The sequence below is a fragment of the Stenella coeruleoalba genome, assembly GCF_951394435.1.
Source record: "Stenella coeruleoalba genome assembly, chromosome: 14".
Taxonomy (NCBI): domain Eukaryota; kingdom Metazoa; phylum Chordata; class Mammalia; order Artiodactyla; family Delphinidae; genus Stenella; species Stenella coeruleoalba.
In genome coordinates, this window is record NC_137160.1 from 47634354 (window position 1) to 47656010 (window position 21657).

General features: G+C 35.9%; 1 protein-coding gene across 3 annotated transcripts in view; it reads right to left on the bottom strand.

Annotated features, from left to right (window-relative positions):
• Positions 1–21657, bottom strand: part of TAF4B (TATA-box binding protein associated factor 4b) — a 125339-nt gene that overhangs the window by 48121 nt on the left and 55561 nt on the right. For all 3 annotated transcript variants that reach the window (XM_079942163.1, XM_079942161.1, XM_079942162.1), the window contains exons 11-13: positions 19527–19657; positions 14491–14616; positions 8973–9029 (exon numbers count right to left, since the gene is read on the bottom strand). In XM_079942163.1, the coding sequence (XP_079798289.1) occupies positions 8973–9029; positions 14491–14616; positions 19527–19657 (314 nt within the window). The remainder of the gene's footprint in view (positions 1–8972; positions 9030–14490; positions 14617–19526; positions 19658–21657) is intronic.

Consider the following 21657-nt stretch of genomic DNA (forward strand, 5'->3'; position numbering starts at 1 on the left):
TTATATAAGGCTACAGTAATCAAAATTATGTGTTATTGATGAAGGAATCGACACATAGGTTAATGAAACAGAATAGAGAATCGAGAAATAGATCCACATAAATATGGCCGATTTATTTTTGACCAGGGTGGAAAACAATTCAATTGAGAAAGCAGTCATTTCAACAAATGGGGCAATTGAACATTCACATGCAAAAAAATGAATCTTGAACCTCACACCTTATAAAAAATTAACTCAAAATGTCAACTATAAACTTCTAGCAAAAAGCTTAAGGAAAAATCTTTGTAACTTGGGACCCAGAAAAGAATTCTTAGACATGACAGCCAAAGGCAGGTCTATTTTTTTTTAATTGACAAATTTGACTTCACAAAAATTAAACTTTTGCTCTGTAAAGGACACAGTTAAGAGAATGAAAGAACAAACTAATTTTTCTCTACAAGCTATATGCCTTTCTTTTTCTTGCCTTATTGTACCAACAATATAATGTTGAATAGTAGTGAAGAAAGCAGACATCCTTGCCTTTTTCCTAATCTTTGGAAGAAAGCATTCAGACTTTTCACCATTAAGAATGATTTTTAGTGGTAGGGTTTTAACAGCTGCCCTTTATCAGACTGAGAAAGTCCCTTCTATTCCAAGATTGCTGAGAGTTTTATTATTAATGGATGTTGAAATCTGCCAAATGTATTTCTACATCAATTGATATAGTCACATGGTTTTTCCTTCTTAGACTATTAATATGTTAGATTTTACTGACTAATTTTTGAATACTGAACCAGCTTTGCATCCCTGGGGTAAACTCTACTTGGTCAAGATATATTATTATTTTTATGTATCACTGGATTTGATTTGCTAATATTTTGGTGAAGATGTTTACATCTATGTTCATGAAGCATATTGGCCTGTAGTGTTCGTTGGTATGCTGACTAGATCAGAGTCACATATAACAAATGTGTAGCTCAAGAGTGGTAATAAGAATTAAACATAGTAATATGGGGGTGGCTTCCTGAGCTCCTCCCTTTGGCCCTCTGGCCAGAAAGCTGGGGCTTTAGTTACTCCTCTTTGCCACATAGTTCTGTGACTACATCCATGCCTAGGGTCAAGCAGCAAGAAAAAATGGGGGTGGGGAGTGGGGTAAAAGTGAGATGGCAACCTCACGGCTGGTTCAGAAGTCACTTTGAATTCTCATCTTCTTCCCCAATTTGCCTACTATTTACTTTTCAAAGCCTTCGAATAGCTGCTCCATGCATTCTGTCCATGTTTTATAGCTGGCAGAAACAGTATGGAATGTTTTTACTCCATCTTAACTGAAACCATTAAAAGCTAGTTTAATCAGAATTCTGACAGGAGGCTTCTGTTATATTATATTCCTACTAGCTTTTACTTCATAAAACTTAAGCCTGCTTGCTCACCTATACCAGTAAACTCTCTCAACTTCGTCCAAAAGGACCTAACAGGCTTGGCAGGTTTTCTTTTAAGGGCATCCTCATTCCTTCCTTAATGGCTAATGAAAAAGGCAGAAGTCTTCATCTCCCTTATCATAGTCTCTCTGATATCAAGTAGAAGTCCCCTAAAATTCAAGTCAGTGCCCTAGAAAGCAACAGAGCAATCATGGTTGAAAATTATTTTATCTCTGGTGTTTAGTACTTGTCTCTGTTCCTTAAAAGTATAACTATGGTAGTACTGACTTTAATCAAGAGCCAAACCACATTAACAGATTACCTTAAAAAATCACACAAGCTCTCAGAGGTAAAACTCAGTAGAGGTACTTCTTGATGTTAAGGACATAATTTTTTAAAAAAACAAAAGATATAGAAAAAATGAAAATGAAAACAGAAACCAAAAGCTTATGAGGCAGAATCAGAGGAGTTACATGAAGAATGAATAAGCTAGTGTCCTACAGCTAACTCCCTCAACAAATATAGGGACATATTTAACAAAAAGGGCTAAATTATCTAGATAATTATGACACTGACATAATGGGAAATCCAAAAATGAGTTTCTTTTTCATGCTCAAGGAAGGCAAGATATAGGGGGAAAATGTAGGCACAGAGAGTACAAAAGATGACAGCAGAGCTGTCCTTCATAACAAATGATCCAAAAATATGAAGTAGTGTCACCTTCAGTCTGATTTTGCTACATACTTTCGGAAAGTATAAAGGTATAAAGCAAAGGAAGGAATTGAGAGGTAAATTAATGAGCCTGTGCTCTAGAGCCCTCATGCCACAACTACTGAAGCCCGTGCGCCTAGAGCCCGTGCTCCACAACAAGAGAAGCCACCACAATGAGAAGCATGTGCACCACAACAAAGAGTAGCCCCTGCTCGCTGCAACTAGAAAAAGCCTGCGCGCAGCAATGAAGACTCAACACAGCCAAAAATAAATAAATAAATATTTTAAAAAAAGAATGTCCTGCTTAGATTTCATAATTACAGTTAACATAATCTTAAACCAAAGGAAAAAAGTTTTGGAACAAGTTCCAAAAAAAATCATCTCCCTACCTTACATAAATTCAAGGATACCACAATTCAAACACAGAATCCTTTTTAACCCCTTAAAGACAATTATTAAGCAGGCATTCTATCAAATCAAACAGTCACAGGGTCTGATTAATTTTTCTCCCAACCATTAAGGCTAATGATATCAGGACACTGTCCAGAACACCTGAGATACTTGGCTTGAAGTTTTTTCCTCCACTGATAATTATTTTAATTGTAGTATAGTTGATTTAAAATACTGTGTTACAGTGGTCATTGCAGCTCTATTTATAATAGCCAGGACATGGAAACAACCTAAGTGTCCACTGACAGATGAATGGACAAAGAAGATGTGGCACATATATACAATGGAATATTACTCAGCCGTAAAAAGAAACGAAACTGAGTTATTTGTAGTGAGGTGAATGGACCAAGAGACTGTCATACAGAGTGAAGTAAGTCAGAAGGAGAAAAACAAATACTGTATGCTAACACATATATATGGAATCTAAAAAAAAAAAAAAGGTTCTGACGAACCTATGGGAAGGACAGGAATAAAGATGCAGACATAGAAAATGGACTTGAGGACAAGGGGAGGGGGAAGGGTAAGCTGGGACGAAGTGAGAGAGTGACATGGACATATATACACTACCAAATGTAAAAGAGATAGCTAGTGGGAAGCAGCCGTATAGCACAGGGAGATCAGCTTGGTGCTTTGTGACTACCTAGAGGGGTGGGATAGGGAGGGTGGGAGGGAGATGCAAGAGGGAGGAGATACAGGGATATATGTATACATATAGCTGATTCACTTTGTTATACAGCAGAAACTAACACACCATTGTAAAGCAATTATACTCCAATAAAGATGTTTAAAAAATAAATAAATAAAATACTGTGTTAGTTTCAGGTGTATAGCAAAGTGGTTCATATATATATATATATTTTCAGATTATGTTCCATCATAGGTTATTACAAGATATTGAATATTGTTCCCTGTGTTATACAGTAAACCCTTGTTGCCACCTGAGATACTTGGAATCTGAAATGTATACCTGCTGGTCAGCCCTTCTAATCCATCTCTACCTTTCAGGAAAATAGTATATTCCACATAATCTCACTTGAACACTTTTCCCCTTACATGCAAACATAATACCTGATTTATGTATTATTAAAAAGAAATATAATGTGCTGTATTCATATTAGATTATATAATTTTTTTTCTAGTTCTTACTCTTATATCCTTTTTTTTATTCCCAAACTTCTTTTCATTCCTCTGGAAGGAAAAAAAGAAACCAAAAAAACTGACATATTAGTTTTTGGAAACTGACATACCCATGGGCAATCTCAAGATTATTATATTTAAGAGCTTGATGGCACCTTTCTTAAATGTATCTTAGCTAATGGTTTTAAGCTACTGGTTTTCCCTGTAATACCTCACCTTTCCCTAAATTATGACAGCTCTGTAATACAAGCAGAGATTGTATTGTTACATTCATTTTAAATACACGGAAACAGGTAAGTTCAAAGAGGTCAAGTAACTTTCCCAAAGTGAAATCTTTCCCAAAGTGAAATCTAGATAATCCACGACTCCTGACTTCTACTTCAATGCTATTTCCTCTATAATACACACCTTTTCTATCAAAAGGATAATACATATCTCAAGACACACAGATCCTATACATCAAAATTAAAGAATGAGTACAACCTTCTGAAGCAGCTCTAAATGAAATGTTATATTTTCTATGTAAGGTTCACCAATCAAGAGATACAACCAATAAAGGTCTCTTGAGAAAATATCCATTAAAAAACCTAGTGTAGCTTTCCTGCTTCCAAAGAGAGAACCTAGTGAATGGTAATTGGATGGTATCTGAACTATGCCAGTTCAAGATGCCAATTCTCAGATTCCCAAATCACAGTATTTTATTTAACTTTCTATGACCATTTAGTCAATGGGAAAACAAAAGTGATAGATTTTAAAGGCCCCCTTCTTTCCCCTCCTAGATTCTAAGTGTGATCTCCAGAACAGTGACAGCAATAGAAAAATCACCGAAAATTTTGTTGGAAATGCAAATTCTCAGACTTCACCCAGGCCTACTGTGTCATAGATTCCTGGGGTGGTACCCAGCAACCTGTGTTTTAACAAGCCCTCCAGATAATTCTTATGCATATCGAAGTTTGAGAACTACTATCTTATTAGACTATCAATGCTTTGAAAACATTGCATTTCTGTTTCTCTGCTATGTATACAAGCTCTTTATAACTTGCCATTTTAAGAACATCTTCTCCATACTACATTAATTTGATTGCACTTTTAATGACAAACTTCAATTTTCCCTGTTCAGTGTTCCATGAGTTTTGGCTCATGCAGAACTAGTATAAAGTTTAAATACAAGTTGCTATAAATTTAATAGTTAGCCTTAACTATCATATTTCACTGACTCCATATCTTTTAAAATTTCATTAAAAAAAATCCCTTGCCCTTTTTGTACCTAAATGATATATCTTCTAATCAGTAATGAGCCTTATGAGTCAGTATTTTATTTATTGTACAATAATGCTTCATGGAGAATTGTATTACTTATAGTTTTTATATCCTATATTTTCTATAAACAAAAATCCAAAGTCCTTCAGGGTACAAGTTTTCTAATCTGTTATGCATTTTAATTATTTAATACTTATTTTTGCCCAGTTTCTACAGGATGCACTGTGAAACTAATGTGCCAGCAGGTACATGTCATGCATTCCTTTTTCTTTCTTCTAATGTCTGATAAAAAATGAAAGTGGGGATGCTAGGAATTGTTAAAAAGAAAGTAAGTGAATTCTTTGTCTCACTCTGCACAGATGGACTAAACTCACATTTCCCAAAGGAGAAAGAAGATATTCAAAGGAAATAAGGGTCACGATATATATAACAAATGTTTAAGGAATCAGGATGTCTGAACTCCAAGGTCAGATGGTTTGCTCTGCAGAACTCTGGATGATGTGGTAAGAAAGGAAAACACTGAAGGCTAGATGGTAATCTAGGACACACAGCACACATTTCAGACAAGTCTGCAGATGCATTAAACAAAAACGTGCCTGCTTGTTTGAAGTCAGAATTTGGCAATTAGTAATCTATTTAAAACCTTTCACACATTGATGGTGAAATGGAAGAATGTCAGTACTTACATTTCAGTAAAAGTATCTAGGGGAAAAAAGCCATCACAATTTAAAAGTGTCCATATTTAAAATATAAACTTACAATACAGAGAGCGAGAACACTTATGACTTTTTTTAAAGGCAAAGATAGAAAACAGGAAAAAGATGGCCCCAAAGTTGGAACTAAAATGTTTGATATCCACAGACATTTTAGCCAGACAACAATGTTTTCAAATAGATGGATAACCTGTCAGATCAATAAGAATAGTATGCAGCAGGAGCTGCTTCAACTGATTCAGACTAGGCTGGAGGCAAACCCAAAGGCAGCCTACTTTCTTAAGTGCCAAGTGAGAATGACAAAATTGGAAGAAGTCAATAGGAAGGATGAAAAGAAATTAGACATCTTTATAAAAACCTGCTCAATTTAACAGTTTGGCTTTACACCAGAATGCAAAGAAGAAATGCATAGACTCTAAATCTGTATTCGAGAGAAGAAAACCCATGGGAGAAATGACCAAGATCAAAACTCTAGTCCTGGGCTTCCCTGGTGGCGCAGTGGTTCAGAGTCCGCCTGCTGACTCAGGGGACACGGGTTCGTGCCGCGGTCCAGGAAGATCCTACATGCCACAGAGTGGCTGGGCCCGTGAGCCATGGCCGCTAAGCCTGCGCGTCCGGAGCCTGTGCTCCGCAAAGGGAGAGGCCACAACAGTGAGAGGCCCGCGTACTGCAAAAAAAAAAAAAACCCCAAAACCCCCCAAAACTCTAGTTCTTAACAGTTGAAAGCAACCATGGATTATAAGACTACGTATGAAGGGGATTCAAGTTGTGATTTAATATTTATACGACAAACATCACTGCTGAAACATTCCTCAGGATCAATAAAGCCTACAACTTCTCTAAACAGTTCTTTGGAGTTCTATATTTGTAAGATACTGTCATTAATCTGTTTCCTACACCCAGCTTGGTAGGTAGGTAGTTACCAGAAAAAGGAAAGCAAAGCAGTTTTATATTGAGCAACAGTAAGGAATCTGTACTAATTTTCACAATCGGACAAAGAAAATTTCCTAAACAGCCAAATACCAAAAAATCACAAACCAAAGCTTTATAGTTTATAGCAGTGTGATAACAATTAGTATATCCCAAATGATAACCTTACAAATTACCATATAAGACAACAATTCAACTCTATATAAAGATAGGGTCAATGATTTTGCAACCAAACAAAATATGGTGTGTTTGATTCTAAATTAGAGCCCCTTAGAATATTAAAGTTATTAAGAACTCTAGGGGGCATGGGGATGACAAAAATGACAATATTTTACTTTCATCCAACATTTGCAACTAATACAGAGTGGCTCTGTTCTTGGAACTGGGCCAATGTATTTGATTCTTTTTTAAATCAAAGATGATTTAGAATAGGAAGCAACCAGAAAACTTTTGAAATATTTTGGAAGGAAAATATACAGTTTTTTTAATCTTGCTAGGAAAAATAAATAAATGGAGGTGCAAAAACAGTGGGAAAAAAAAACAGGTTTGCTACAGCACACCTGCTCTCATTGAGAGGTTTTTTTTTTTTTCTTTTCACATTTGCTCTTAGAATTTTCTTCAAAAAATGCTGTCCACCTATTCATCCTTCAGGGAATAAAAAACACAATTAAAAGAAAAACAAACAAAAGCATTCCATACAAACCTGAAGGAAAAATTAATCTATGATCCAGATGTTTGTGAAGGTATATGAAAGAAAAACAGACAGGATAAGACCTTTAAGGATAAAGCGGTAAGTTTTCTGATATTTATTTTCCAAAAAGTAGGTGGAATTAGAAGTAAGATAAGCATCTATCAGTCCTAAATGAAAACAAAGAGGGACACTCATGATTCAAAGCAACCAATCAATCTATCATCAAGCCAGGCTTGCTGTAAGATTATAGGTACAGTTCTCATGTTAAATTTTTTAGATAATATTTTTAGATAAATTTTCTGGAAATGAGTAACAGAAATTTTTTGTTGTTGAAAAAAATTGGTTCGGTTTCAAATCCTTTTTAATATTCTCCTTTCCCAGTTCTCTTCACCTCAATCCAGAAACCCCTCCATCCAGAGTTCATGTTTTCTTCCTTTTCTATTTTAGTGAAAACACACCACATTGATTGTAAGAATCTTACTAGATTTCCATTTGCTTTGCCTCAGCTCCTACATTAATCCAAACAATAAGGGCCTTTAAAACATTCATAAATAACCTGCTGCTGCTGGCACCTAGAAGCCGAGTGCAGCAATGTTAAGCAACAACAAATTTCATAGTTCAAGAGGCACAGTTAAGGAAAAAGGTTGCTCAGGAAATCACTCTTATTTAGCACAAAGATCCTTAAAAATTGCATGAAATCAGTCAAGTAACTATAGAAACCAATTTCTTCAGCTCCATATCACACGTCTCACACCTCAATTGTCTTTATTATCGTCTGCTGTCAGATCCTTAATCAGAAATGTGAACAGGCTTGATGATTTATTCAGCAGGGAAAAGAATCTGTAGGTCAAGTGAAAAATTTCACACACACACCCATACATACACCATGTCTTCAACCTTAGGTACTTTCATTTCCTTCTGTTCTCAGCAGCTCTGGGGGCAACTCCAGTGAGATCCAATATTAAGGCTCAATTAAAATAAGCTCCAATTAGTGGAGCTTTTTTCTCTGGGGCTAGAAAAGTCAGGAAATGGATATTGGGAAATGTAAAAAGTCAGCTACTGAGAGGAGGCTACAGACATAAATGAACTTATTTGTTGATTTCTACAGTTGCTATGCAGAGGCCTCTGGGAGTAAAAGCTTAACCAGTCTAAGCTATAAACTAAAACCCCCGCAGCTAAACATGAACTGTGTGAAACAAGGGCTCCATTCCAGAACAGAAAACTGCTGGGCCCAGAAAATTAAAAGCCAGAGGCGTTTTCCATTTAAAACTAAATCCCAGTACCACCTCCCAGCCAAAGAATTATAAGCAGTATCAGATTTACAAAACGAACAATTACCCTGGAAAAATGTAGCCTATTGTACAGTCCCAGATGCTAAATCTCAGAAGTTTCTTTTCTTTCTTTTTTTTTAATCCCACATTATATTCCTCCAAGTGTGCTGCTGTAGTTTACAAAGAGCCATTTCTAGACAGGCCTAAGCCTTGAAAATAAATTTTAAAAAGAGAGCACATAACTCATTGACCTCATTTGAAGTACTGCCCTTGCCTTCAGCAGTTCCTGTCCTTCCCCAAGGCTTCGGCAAATGGTATGCAACAGCAAAATAAACCCTGACCTAATTGCCAGGAGAGAGCTGCCAACCTTCCCTCAAACACAAAGACAAGCATGGTAACTTGAAAGTCCTACCTCTTTGGCTTTCTGCTTTAATCTCAGCTGTTCTGGATCTTCTTTATTGGAACGACTCTATCAAAGGAAAAGAAAATTTTAATAGAAATTACTAGCATCTAAACACCATAGTTGCCGTTAAATATTTAATAAATGACAATTTTCTCTTGTGATTGAAAACCTTAGCTCCAGGGGAAAATGCCTCAATCCAGTCTCCTGCTCTCCCTCCCACCCCCCCTCCCTCTCATCATCTGGGCTGGCTGCTGCAGTTCTAGCCCGGAGGAAGCTTATAGAGAAAATGATGCTAACAATGTCAGTCAGGTCCAGTTGAGGCATGACGTTGGTCTTGTTGGAACACTAAAAACTGAAAAATGGATGGTAGAGATGAAGGAAAAGAAAAGGATAACTGTTGGCTCAAATGAATGAAAACAATCAACACTGGCTAATCCTTAGGTGAAGCCATTTTGGTTAAAAATATGGTATTTCAAGGACTATTAGAAACAAGAACGTGATGAACTTTGAACCAAATTTCTCTCTCTTCAAAAGTGTAATTTTTTAAAATTAAGAAATACATCCTAATGTTTTCATTAGAGTATCTTATCATCTTTGGGTCCTCTATAGCACTTAACAGAATGCTGTGCCCAAGAAAATGTTCAATAAATGTTTATTGAATGTCACTTTCCATACTGATTCAGTTTAACATTCAAAAAATGAATAATCTTACAGGACTGCTGTAAGAAAAGAGCTACATTCTACATGTAATGCTCTGATGGAACCAAAGGTAAGGAAAGAACTATATTTCTGACACTACAGACATTTGTCCACTGAAAAATATGCTGCGGATAGGTGTATTCTTCTTCTTATTCTAATAAAGTTACCTAACTCCTTATAAATCTGAATATTCCATAACATTCAATAGCAGCTAACTAAAGATAGCTAACAAAATAAAAGCAAAAAGTATTTTCCTATTTACCTAGTTTAACTGATAACGTTTTTACTGATTTATCAGTACTTCTGTTAAAGGAAAACACAAGGAAGAAACTGTTTATATCTGAGTGCCTTCTAATTTTAAACACCTTAATTAAATACCTACATAAGATTCTACCGAAAGCTAATACATTTTTTCTTAATTTTGTCTCCAATCTAATAAAACAACTTCACTCTAGCCCAAACTAAGAAAACTCCCTTGTTATTCTACTTATGTTAGGAGAGAATGAGTATATGTGTATTCACATAAAAATACGGGTGTATATGTATGTGTGTATGTATATGTGTGTGTATATAATTTTTGCCACAGTATAAAATGGGCACATTTGGGTATCAAGTCTTTGTCAGTCAACCAATATTTATTGACTATCCATAGTATATATTCTACTCTGTGTGCCTTTGTTCTAGGCCTTGGAGATATAGAAATGAGGTAACAAGACAAAGTCTCTGCCTTCGAGTAACTTACATTTTAAGAAGAGAAAAATAAAATAATTTTATAGAAATTAAACACAGTTGTGAAATGTAAAACATTTATGATGGGGAAAAATAAAAAACAATGACTGATAGTGATAAGTACTATAAATAAAATAAAATAGGATAATGTGATAGAAAGAGGGGTGTACTTCTGTAGCCAGAACGGGATGGAAGACATCTCTGAGGAGTGACAACTGAGTAGAGATCTGAATGACAAGAAAGAGGCAGCCATATAAAGATCTGGGGGAAGAACACTCTTAAGCAGAAGGTGCAGTCACTGCAGAAGCCAAAAAATGGGAATATGGTTGGCATACTTGAGGAAAGAAAGAAGGCTGGTGTGGTTGGAGCATAAAGAAAAGTTGAGAGATAAGGCTGGAGACAATGTGCTGCCTTGTAGGTCATGATGAGGAGTTGGGCTTTGATTCTAGTTGTAAGAAAAAGCCACTGGAGGGTTTGGAGCAAGGTGTGAGATGCCACTGGCAGGACACTTTCGTACAGACGATGCACTGTATGGGTCCAAGACTGGAGGCACAGGCACACAGAGCAATTAGGAAGCTGTTCTAAAACAACTGCTGTAAATACAAGACTGAGAAAAAGATGAGGGCAACTTGAACCAGCATCATAGAATACGATGATAAATAATTAGATTGAAATACATGTTGGGGGTAAAGCCAACCAGATTTATTGATGGATTGGATATAGGGTGTGAAGTAAAGAGAGGAATCAAGAATGATGCCTAGGATTGTGGCCTAAGTAACTGGAAGGATAGAAAATTCCAACTTCCCGAGAAGGTAAAGACCAGCGCAGATTTGGGGAAAGGGAACTCAGTGTTCAGTTTTAGATGCTTCATTAGTAGCCTAGGATACAAACTTGGAGCACAAAGAAAGGTCACTGTGACTGGAGCAGAATGAGTGAAGAAGGGAGGGACATGAGGAAAGTTCAGAGAGAGAGGTGGGTGCGTTTAAAAATTTGGTAGTAAGTTTGGATTTTATTTTAAGGCAAGAGGAAGTCACTGAAGGATTTTAAGCAACAGAGACACATATGATTTGTTACGAAAACACTATCCTGACCACAGTATGAAAAATGGATTGTAGAAGGAAAAGGACATTAGTTAGAAGACATTATAAAGGTCCAAGGGAAACATGACTCAGATCATCTGAGTGATGACAACAGTGATGAAGAGAAGGTGGATACATTTTGGGAACTGAATAGGAAAGTGAACTGGATGTAGGGAGAGAAAAGAGGAAAAGGAGTTAAAGATGACTCCTAGGTTTTTTTGGCTTGAACATCTGGGTGAATAATGATGTCATTTACTGAGTTAGAAAATCTGTAAGAGTAGAAGGTAAAACTACGAGAAAGTGAGAGCAACTATAATATACTACACCGGATAATAACTAAACAAGTATTTAAAGGTTTATAACCTTGTTTACAGCAGAGTAATTGGGAATAAAATACCAATAAACCACCTCGTTACATTGACTGTGTGCTTGCTTATAATACTCAAGGGCTCGAGAAAGAGCATCTTCCTGTCCCAGCAGCCTTTCCCAGTGCAAGAGGGGTCAGAATGGGGACTGAGACCGTGGGACAGTGAGAAGCTGCACAGTGACAAGGTTGTGGTGCACAAGGTTGTGGAGGTCAAGAATGCAGGGTGATGAAGGGCTGGGGAAGACCCACCAAGGCATGGGCCAGTGGGCATGGTGGCCAGTTACATGGGCAATGAAATGAGGGCAGGGGTAACAGTGGCAGCAGACAGAAGAGTCAGTCAGCATGGTTGCTTGGGAGATTAGTTACATTGATCAAATAAATTGAGAACATAAGTAAATATATCGAGGATAATGAGAGTCAGGTTTCTGACTTCAGAGTAAGTACTTATAAACATGGAAAGGTTAAAGCTAGGAAGAACCCTAAGATATCATGGAGATATTCATATAAATTTATAGTTTTATAATGTACACACACAGTAAAATAGTTATAGATCTATGTTTGTGTGTTTATATAGATATGTGTACATATCACATACCATACATGTTTCCTAGATCTGTCCATTTGACAGGCTCTACATGTAATGACACTCTCTTAGCAATGAGCACACTGTAGGCTCTAATCTTGATTTCTGGATATCATCCTCAACTAAAAAGTATATGGTTCCTTGATGAACTGACTGATTCCAGGGCTGGGAAAGGATGAGTAAAAGCTGGGCCTGGAGTATCTTGTGCCTGAAAGTAAGGACATGCTCAGTGAATGATGGAAACATGATTAAAGGACAGAAGTGCCAGCTGGAAGGGTCTCCCACTCAGGAGCAATTTGAGCAACAAAATAAATAATGATAGTAATGGGTTACAACCTGTTGCATCAAACAGAAATCCACGAGCACATGTTGATATAAATGAATGCATGAATGTATGAATGAATGAATGAGAGAGAGGAAAGCTCTTCCACAAAGCAGAGTACCAATAAACATAGACGAGATGATGAGAATAAAGAATCGCCATTTGGCAGCCATCACAGAGGTATCTGATTCACAGGTATCATCTATGGATGCTAAAGTTGCTCTGTGGAGTTTGATGAGGTATGGGATATTAGTATAATGCTATAATACCTTCCTACAGAAAACTAATTGATTACAAAGGCGGAAAGGGAAACTTTAAAATGGAGAGAACTGATCAAGGTTGCCTTTTGATAGAATCAGCTGAGAAGAATGAAGCATCATTTCTATGCATTCCCACCAAGAATGCATGACCCAAGTCAAGTTGTAAGGAAACATAAGATGAACCCAGGTTGAGAGTCACCCTACAGAAGGTAAGGCTTGTACTCTTGTACTCCTGAAACTTGTCAAAGACATGAAAGAAAAAGAGTGAGAAAATCTGACTGAAGGAATCTGATGACAACTGAATAGACACACATTCCTGAATGGGAAAATGGACCATGAAGGAAAAAGAGGCTTGAGATAGCTGGTTAAATCTGAATAGGGTCTGTGGATTAGATGGTAGTGTCATGTTATTCACGTCCTGACTTGGAAGCTTATACAGGAGAATGGCCTTGCTTTCGCAAATACATGCCAGAATGTTTAGGAGTGATGAGACATCATGTCTGAAGCTTGCTTTCAAAAGGTTCAGAGAAAGACTAATTAGAGACAACAGTTCCACAACTTTGTGAATGTACGAGAAACCTCTGAATTCAAAGAAGAAAGAACAAAAGAAAGAGAATAATGATAACGGGAGTGTGCACCTGTGTACCGAAATGATGGAGATGGAGGAAATGCAGTAAAATGTTAAAAATGGGGAACCCCAACTGAAAAGGAGATGTATAGTTCTGGCAACTTTTCTGTAAGTATGAAATCATTTCAAAATAAATGAATTTTTTAAAAAGTTATTAGTATGTGACTAGGAACAAATATTCTAAAAGGGGAGGATTCCAGTAACATTGGAAATCAAAACTGAAGCGTTTAAAACAAAAAATAACACTAGTATCCAACCCTTAAGACTGCTCCCCAAGGCCTACAAAGAAATGGGCAGCAACAAAACGCAAACTATAATGGAACTAGCTCTCACTCCATCTGGCACTAATGGTCCAGGAAAATGCTTAAAGGAGGAAGAAAGAAAATCAATAATAGCCTTACCTGTTCTCTCTTTTAGTATCTCTCTAACCCATTCCTGCTCATCTTCTATTTTGTTTCATATAATCCTAATTATTCCTAATTTTTACCTATAACATTCATGTCCACTTTCCAAATTTTCCTCTCTCAACTTCAACTTGGCACATATTAAATCATATCCCTGAAAAGACCTTGAAAAATTTTAAAACATTTTTACTTGGGGAGGGGGAAGTGGTATGATGCTAGGCACACAGGAATTGAGAATGAGGAGACAAAAGATTATGTCTCATTAAAGTAAATTAACTGAAAGCCACTGTACGACACCATCCTGTGGCTGTGAGAGAATTTATTAGTAATTTCATTTTAAGAAATCCTTCAGAGAAATCTAAAGGCCTAACAAAACCAAGATAGTCAACAAATGATAAAGCCAATTCTGACCTCCTTGCCTGGCCATGTTCACTCATAAATCACATAGGACCTTACCTTGGCTGCTTTAAGTAACATTTCTCTTTCTTCTACATCCTTTCTATGCTTCTCCAGTTGATCTAGCTTTTCAAGAAATTTGAGCTGTGATCTGGTGTCATTAGACAGGATGTAATTTTCACTTGCCTGGGGGGAAAAAAAAGTTTTATGATGATCCTAGGCAACACATTCTACATTAAGTCTTGTTATAAATCAGCTAAAGACAGTAACACAAACATAGGGAACTAAATTTACAGGAGGTAATATGTTTATTTCTGTTAAGCAAACAGCAACAAAATAAGAACTTTAATCATCCTTAAAATTTGAGAGGTGATTAAGCATTGAAATTTCAAAGAGCTTTCCTAGTAAGCTTCATCCAGAGGGGAGGAAAAAGGAATTAAGCCAAGCAGATCCTAATAACTGGAAGTAGAAAGCAAGACAGTGCACCCTTTACCTATAATCTAAATCTTTTTATTTAAACTATCGTCCATCTCAGCAGACCTTAATGATTAATTAAATCGTAGGACTGTGAAAGACAAAAAATAAGAAACAATCATCTCACTGAAAAATATACCTAAGATGAAAGTTATCACCCTTGTTTCTATTGTTGAATTGGTCTAACCATGCCAAGTGAAGGCAACTTCTACCAAAATACGACACAAGACAAAATGGCAAACATTAAAATCCTAAACCCTGTTGTAAGAATTTCCTTAAGCTATGGACTTGGGCAGAAACTATAGTCAAAGAAATTAAGTATACAATGTATAAATGAGAGTCATAACAGAGAAATATAATTATTCATCTTCAATGTTCCATAAAATGATAAAATTTATACTGTTTCATTTATTCTGATATTCTACAGTGTAAAACAGTGCTTTACAATCTAAATATTTTGTAATTTTATCTGATATGACCACCTATCTCTCCTCCTTTAATACATGTATGCTTGTTGGGGGTGGGGTGACTTCCTGCCATCTACTCATTTCAGTAATTCAGACATCCAAGCTATAGGAGGGAGACTATAAAATAGGAAAACTGAATGTTTTTAAACGTTTAGTCCAACGGTCAGTGCGTGGCTTGGAAATCTGGGTACAGCACCATTCCCATCTTTGTTTTATCCCATGCTTATGGTTGATTCAATTAACTGGGACTGAGAGATTTCATATGCCCAAGATTCTTTTTAAATTAAATTTTTATTGTTGGTATTTAACTAGATCCAAAGAGTATTACATAGAATAATGAACAAGGATGTATTAGTGCTACTTATTTTACTTTGTGTTTAATACAAAAAGAATTCTCAAATGTTTTTAAAGTTAAATAATACAAGATAGAATATGGAATACATTATAAGCCAACCATACAGGCATAAACATAATAACCAGTGGTTTCTTAAATACTTCATTTTTACCATTTTTGTGTTCATATACCCTGGAGATAATTTACTGACAGGATTTAATTTAAAAGGACAGCAAATGCTAAATTAAAAAGACGCACAGACTTTCTAAATTTGAACCCAATCTCATTTCCATGCTAAGATTCCTTCTCTCTCTTCCAACTCAGTACAACTGCCTCTTGCTTAATGCATCCTTCCTTTACTCTTCCAGTCCTAAACAACTGAGTGTCTTCCCTACTTCTACTGAGTCTCCAACTTTATTTAAATAACAGTACCCCAATCTTATCATGATGCTTCCTGTCTACCCAGCTGGTCTAACTGAAGTCTTCTTGCACCACAGAGTCAGGTGGTTTAGCAGTGAAAATATAAGGACTCAGACCAAACAATAACATCATCAAGTGAATCCCATCTAAAGAAAAGTACTACAGTCCCTTTCAACTGGAAAACATGAAGTTTCTCCACAGCCACTGGCACGTAGAAGACTCTAACATATCTTCAGTGGGAAAAAACCTGGCAGCAAGATCAAAAGCTTTGTATCACATGTGTCACTTTCTACTTGTTTAGTTAAATCTCAGTTTATGGACTATGATTAATTAGAGAATTATGTCTAACCAGGTGAAAGATTATCAAAAGTAGAGGGATTTCAAATGGAAAGAGATGGTGGGATTTTGCTTTTAATAAAAGTAGCTCACTTTTGTGAAATTCATGGAGTAAAATTTCCCATACTGTACAGATAAAAATAAATCCTATCAGGGATGAACTGAAATGTAAGGACAGGGCTCAATCTGTGACACAAAGATTATTACAATCAAAGTCTACAAAATAAGTATATAATTTTGAACTAGATCCAAATATAATTAAATGATTATTATTTCTGTTTAAAGAAGGATGATCGTGTAGCTGCTTTTCTATATGTGCAAATTCACACAGTGGCATTAGCTGTATTAAGGAATAAGTGTGGGGAAAGGCGGACAGGGGAAAATCAATCAGGATAAGCAGTGTCAAGACAGAAGGTAAAGAAGGTGTTAGCTTTAAGCTAAGTTACTGAGTTTCTAAGTGGGGTAGATACTATCCATTTTGCCTGGGGCAACGAAATCCTTGGAATATGTGTTATTGATATACACTAGAAGAACTACTCCACCTGAAGGCTATACATAATAGAGCTTTGGATGGCATTCTGGATAGTAAACATTACTTGGAAAAATTCTATTCCATACTAAATGCACATGCTACATTTTGTATAGAAACTGCCTACTGTAAATGAAAGTGCACTCATGTATATCTGATACAACAGGGTGTTTGAGGCAGGAAAAGGGGAGAATCCAGATGTGAAAAATTATAAGGCTCTTTAAAACGCTACAGTAAAAAGACAAAAAGGAAGACTAATCCCCCCACATCCCAAAAGTGAAGGTAAATTGTTATCAATTTAAATTAGGTTACTGCAAATTCAGGATGCTAATTGTAATCCCCAAGGTAACCACTAAGAAAATATCTAAAAAATACACACACACACACACACACACACACACACACACACACGTGCAAAGGGAATCAAAACAATATACAACAATGAAAAAAATCAAACAAAAAAGAAGGCAGTAGTAAAGGAATGCCAAAAAAAGCCGTAAAACACACACAAAAACAGAAATAGCAGAAGTTAAGTTTTTCCTTAATCAGTAATTACTTTAAATGTGAATGGATTAAACTCCTCAATCAAAAGGTAGAGACTGACAGAATGGATAAAAAGCAAAATCCAACTATATGCTGTCTACAAGATATTGGCTTTAGATAAAAGCACAAATAGGCTGCAAGTCAAAGGATGGAAAAAAAATATTCCACGCAAATAATAACCAAAAGAAAGCAGGGGTGGTTATACTAATATCAGCCAAGACAGACTTTGTGTCAAAAACTGTTAAAAGAGACAGGACATTATATACTGACAAGAGTGAATTCACCAAGAAGATATAACAAGAAGATATACACACTAGACAACAGAGCCTCCAAATATATGAAGCAAACACTGACAGAACTAAAGAGAAATAGTTTTACAATAGTAGTTGAAGTCTTCAATACCCTACTTTCAATACTGGATTGAATACTTATACAGAATATCAATATAGAAATAGAAGACCTAACACTATAAACCAACTAGATCTAACAAACATATATGAACACTCCTCCCCAACAACAGAATACACATTCTTCTCAAGTGCACATGGAACATTCTCCAAGACAGACCATATGTTAGGCCACAAAACAAGCCTCAATAAATTTAAAATGATTGAATTGTGCTAAGAATATTCTCTGACAACAATGGAATGAAGCTAGAAATCAACAACAGAATGAAAGCTGGAAATTTCACGAATATGTGGAAATTAAACAACATACTCTCAAATAACCAATGAAATAAAGAGATCTCAAGGGAAATTAGAAAATACCTAAGAGATGAATGAAAACAAAAACACAATGTACCAAAACGTATAGAATGCAGCAAAAGCAGTGCTCAGAGAGAATTTTATAGCAATAAATAAATGCCTACATTAAAAGGGTAGATCTTAAATCAGTAACCAACCTTACATCTTCAGGAACCAAAATGAGAAATGAAAGTAGAATCATTACCACTGACCTTACAGAAATAAAAAGGATTATTAGAGAATACTATGAACAACTGTATGCCAACAAATTAAATAACCTAGAAGAAATGGACAAATTCCAGAAGCACACAAAAATAAATACTGATAGTAGGGGTTTTTTCACAGCTTTTTCTGATGATCATATATTTTTCAGTCAGTCCAGTAAATTCTCACAAAGATTTATACAAGTGAGGACCTCAGCAACTATAAATAGTTCTTCCAAAGTTCTAAATGAAGCAGAAAGGAGAGAAAACAGAATGATTTCCTCCAGGAAATTTACCGGTGGTAGAGTGGCTGATCTTCCCTAGATTGCTTTTAACCTATGTGTAGGACATCATGACAATGACCATTCTTGCAAACTCAAAACCTTATAAGGTTACCCATATACCACATTGTACAAAATCTACCTATGAACATTTCTTGATATAGGGGGAAAAGGTTATCTTTTTCAACCCTCATTACCCAATACATTTGTTCTCCATCCAAACCATAATGCAAATAAATCTAATGCTTTCATCTTGATGATGGCAAGTGATTTGGTTCACACTACTAGGGATAAGATAGGCTATTCTTGCATTTAATTTTTTATAAAAGTGGTCAATATAAATAATGAGTGGCACCAATATTAGCACTCAATGCAATCATTTAACTTATTAAAAGGAACAGGAGTGCTAGCAGAGAACGGATCACTGAAGAGAACACAGCTATCCAATACATTATCCCTTCTAACATATCCTCCCTCCCAGTCAAGAGCTTTAGGAGGAGAAGCCTCAGGCAGAACAGATGCAAATTTCAATGTACAGTGACATAGAAGCTTTGGATACCATTTGAAACCCTATTTTATTTGTCATGTAAGCGTATCTAAATAAGGCAAATTAGGAATGAGACTTTTATTTTCTACCAATATGAAATATGTCTCGACCATTTCCTTGAAAAAATATACTTAGAATATGAATCCATATCAAAAAACTACCTTTAACACAACAAAGAAGAGACAGAAGAGTTTGTTCTTCTTTAAGGATTTCCTTTACCTTGTAAGTTGTCATTCGATGCTGAGCGATTGTAGTCAGTTTTTCTAGAAGGCCTCGTAATCGCTCCTGTGTTGCATGGGAGATCAAGTTCACAGCATCAGAGTTAAGTTCTGTAATGTCATGCTTTTTACCTGTGGAAGCAGAGAAAATCCATTACGTGTTTTAGTAGTGGCTGATAATTGAAATAATTAGCACAGCAGGTATTCTGTTCCCCCTGGAAGTCATACCCATTATGAATAAAGGTTTGGAGATTATGATTTTCCTGGTAAAGTCACAACTTCAAAGATCTTAGACATTACATTAATAAAACCTAGCCTGAAGCCTCAGAAAATATAGACATTGTTTCACTTAGCCTCTAGACTCATTCTCCTTGCAAGGTCATTTATAGGACAAAGTTAATAAGAACACAAATCAAGTCTAGTGTTCAGGGAGGAAAATGGTAACTGCAGAAATCAGTGCTATATTCTGTTAATTTTAGTCATTAAAAAAATAGAAAATTACATTTTGCCGTTTGACACTGTTAACAATTTATGACATTTATTTCAGTTAATTCAGATTGTGAGTCTCTGTTAATAACTTGTCTGCATGACACACCTATACACCTTTTGTCCATTACCAATCATGCTTATTTTGCACTAACTCATGTTCCATAAGCTGACCTGGTAATTAATTTACAAGTTGAAATGGGTTCAAAGCCTCATCATTTTACCCATCAATTTGAAAAATTTCTCTTTCACTATATCTCTTTCCATAAATAAACCAAACTTCTATTCTTCCTTCTGCTAACTAGGAGGAAAGTTTCAAGAAAACAAAGCAGAAGCTCATTTATAAATCAACCTTATCAGTTTTTAAATACTAATTCTCCAGCTCAGTGAAACTACCTGTATCATCAGAGACCTAACTCTAAAGATACAGGTAATTAGGTAATCTCATTTAAATGAGCTTTTAAATAGTGCTATTGTGTTTGTTTTTAACATATGCATTTATAGAAATTTAAAATATATTATTGTTTGATTTTGCACTCTATCTGAAACATACTCATATACTCAAAGTGTGAATGAGTATTGCAAAAAACAAGCTTTAATTAAAAGCTAACAATTCTTAAACACATTCTTTGACATTATTCTATAACAAATGTTCAACTTAATTCAAAATGTGGGCTATAGTAAATCACACAGGAAAACGATATAAAATGATTCAGCTTCTCCTATAACAAACCTTCAAAACAAAGCAGTTCATTACTTTGTAGCAAAAATGAATTAATCACCAAGTTATGATTCAAGGGGGGGGAAAAACACTAAAAAGTCAAACCTACTTTACTAAAACATCAGCATAAACAAATAGTGGGGGCCTTCTATAGAAGGAATAATGCAATTTCAAAACAATCCAGTGATTAAAATTATAATTAAACATAGAGTATATAGAGGATGACATGCCAGTTAATGCCTAAAGAAAGTGAACATTTAAGAATATATAGTGTTGGGCTTCCCGAGTGGCGCAGTGGTTCAGAATCTGCCTGCTAATGCAGGGGATACGGGTTTGAGCCCTGGTCTGGGAGGATCCCACATGCCGCGGAGCAACTGGGCCCGTGAGCCACAATTACTGAGCCTGCGCATCTGGAGCCTGTGCTCTGCAGCAAGAGAGGCCGCGACAGTGAGAGGCCTGCGCACCGTGATGAAGAGTGGTTCCCGCTTGCCACAACTACAGAAAGCCCTCGCACAGAAACAAAGACACAACACAGCCATAAATAAATAAATTAAAAAAAAAAAAAGAATATATAGTGTTTGGGGAGAAACTTTGAAAATAATTTCATATGTATTTATAAAACAGAAACCTACGCTAAAGAAATATCCATATTTTTAAAATACTAAAAATAAACAAGTACTGGGAGTTGCAATCAATTCCAGGGCTTAGTGAACAATCAAACATTCTAATATCTTCACTAAACTGATGATAAAACATAAGAGAGTTACAAGTTAAAGTCTCACTTTAAAATAAAACACTCCCTTTAGTAAAGTCACCATTGACTGTTTAAGGCAATCTAGTAGGTGTTTGCAAGCTTACTACGTGATTTTTACAGAATGTCTGTGCAATTTAATTTAGGTAATTAGCAAAAAAGGAAGAACATTGG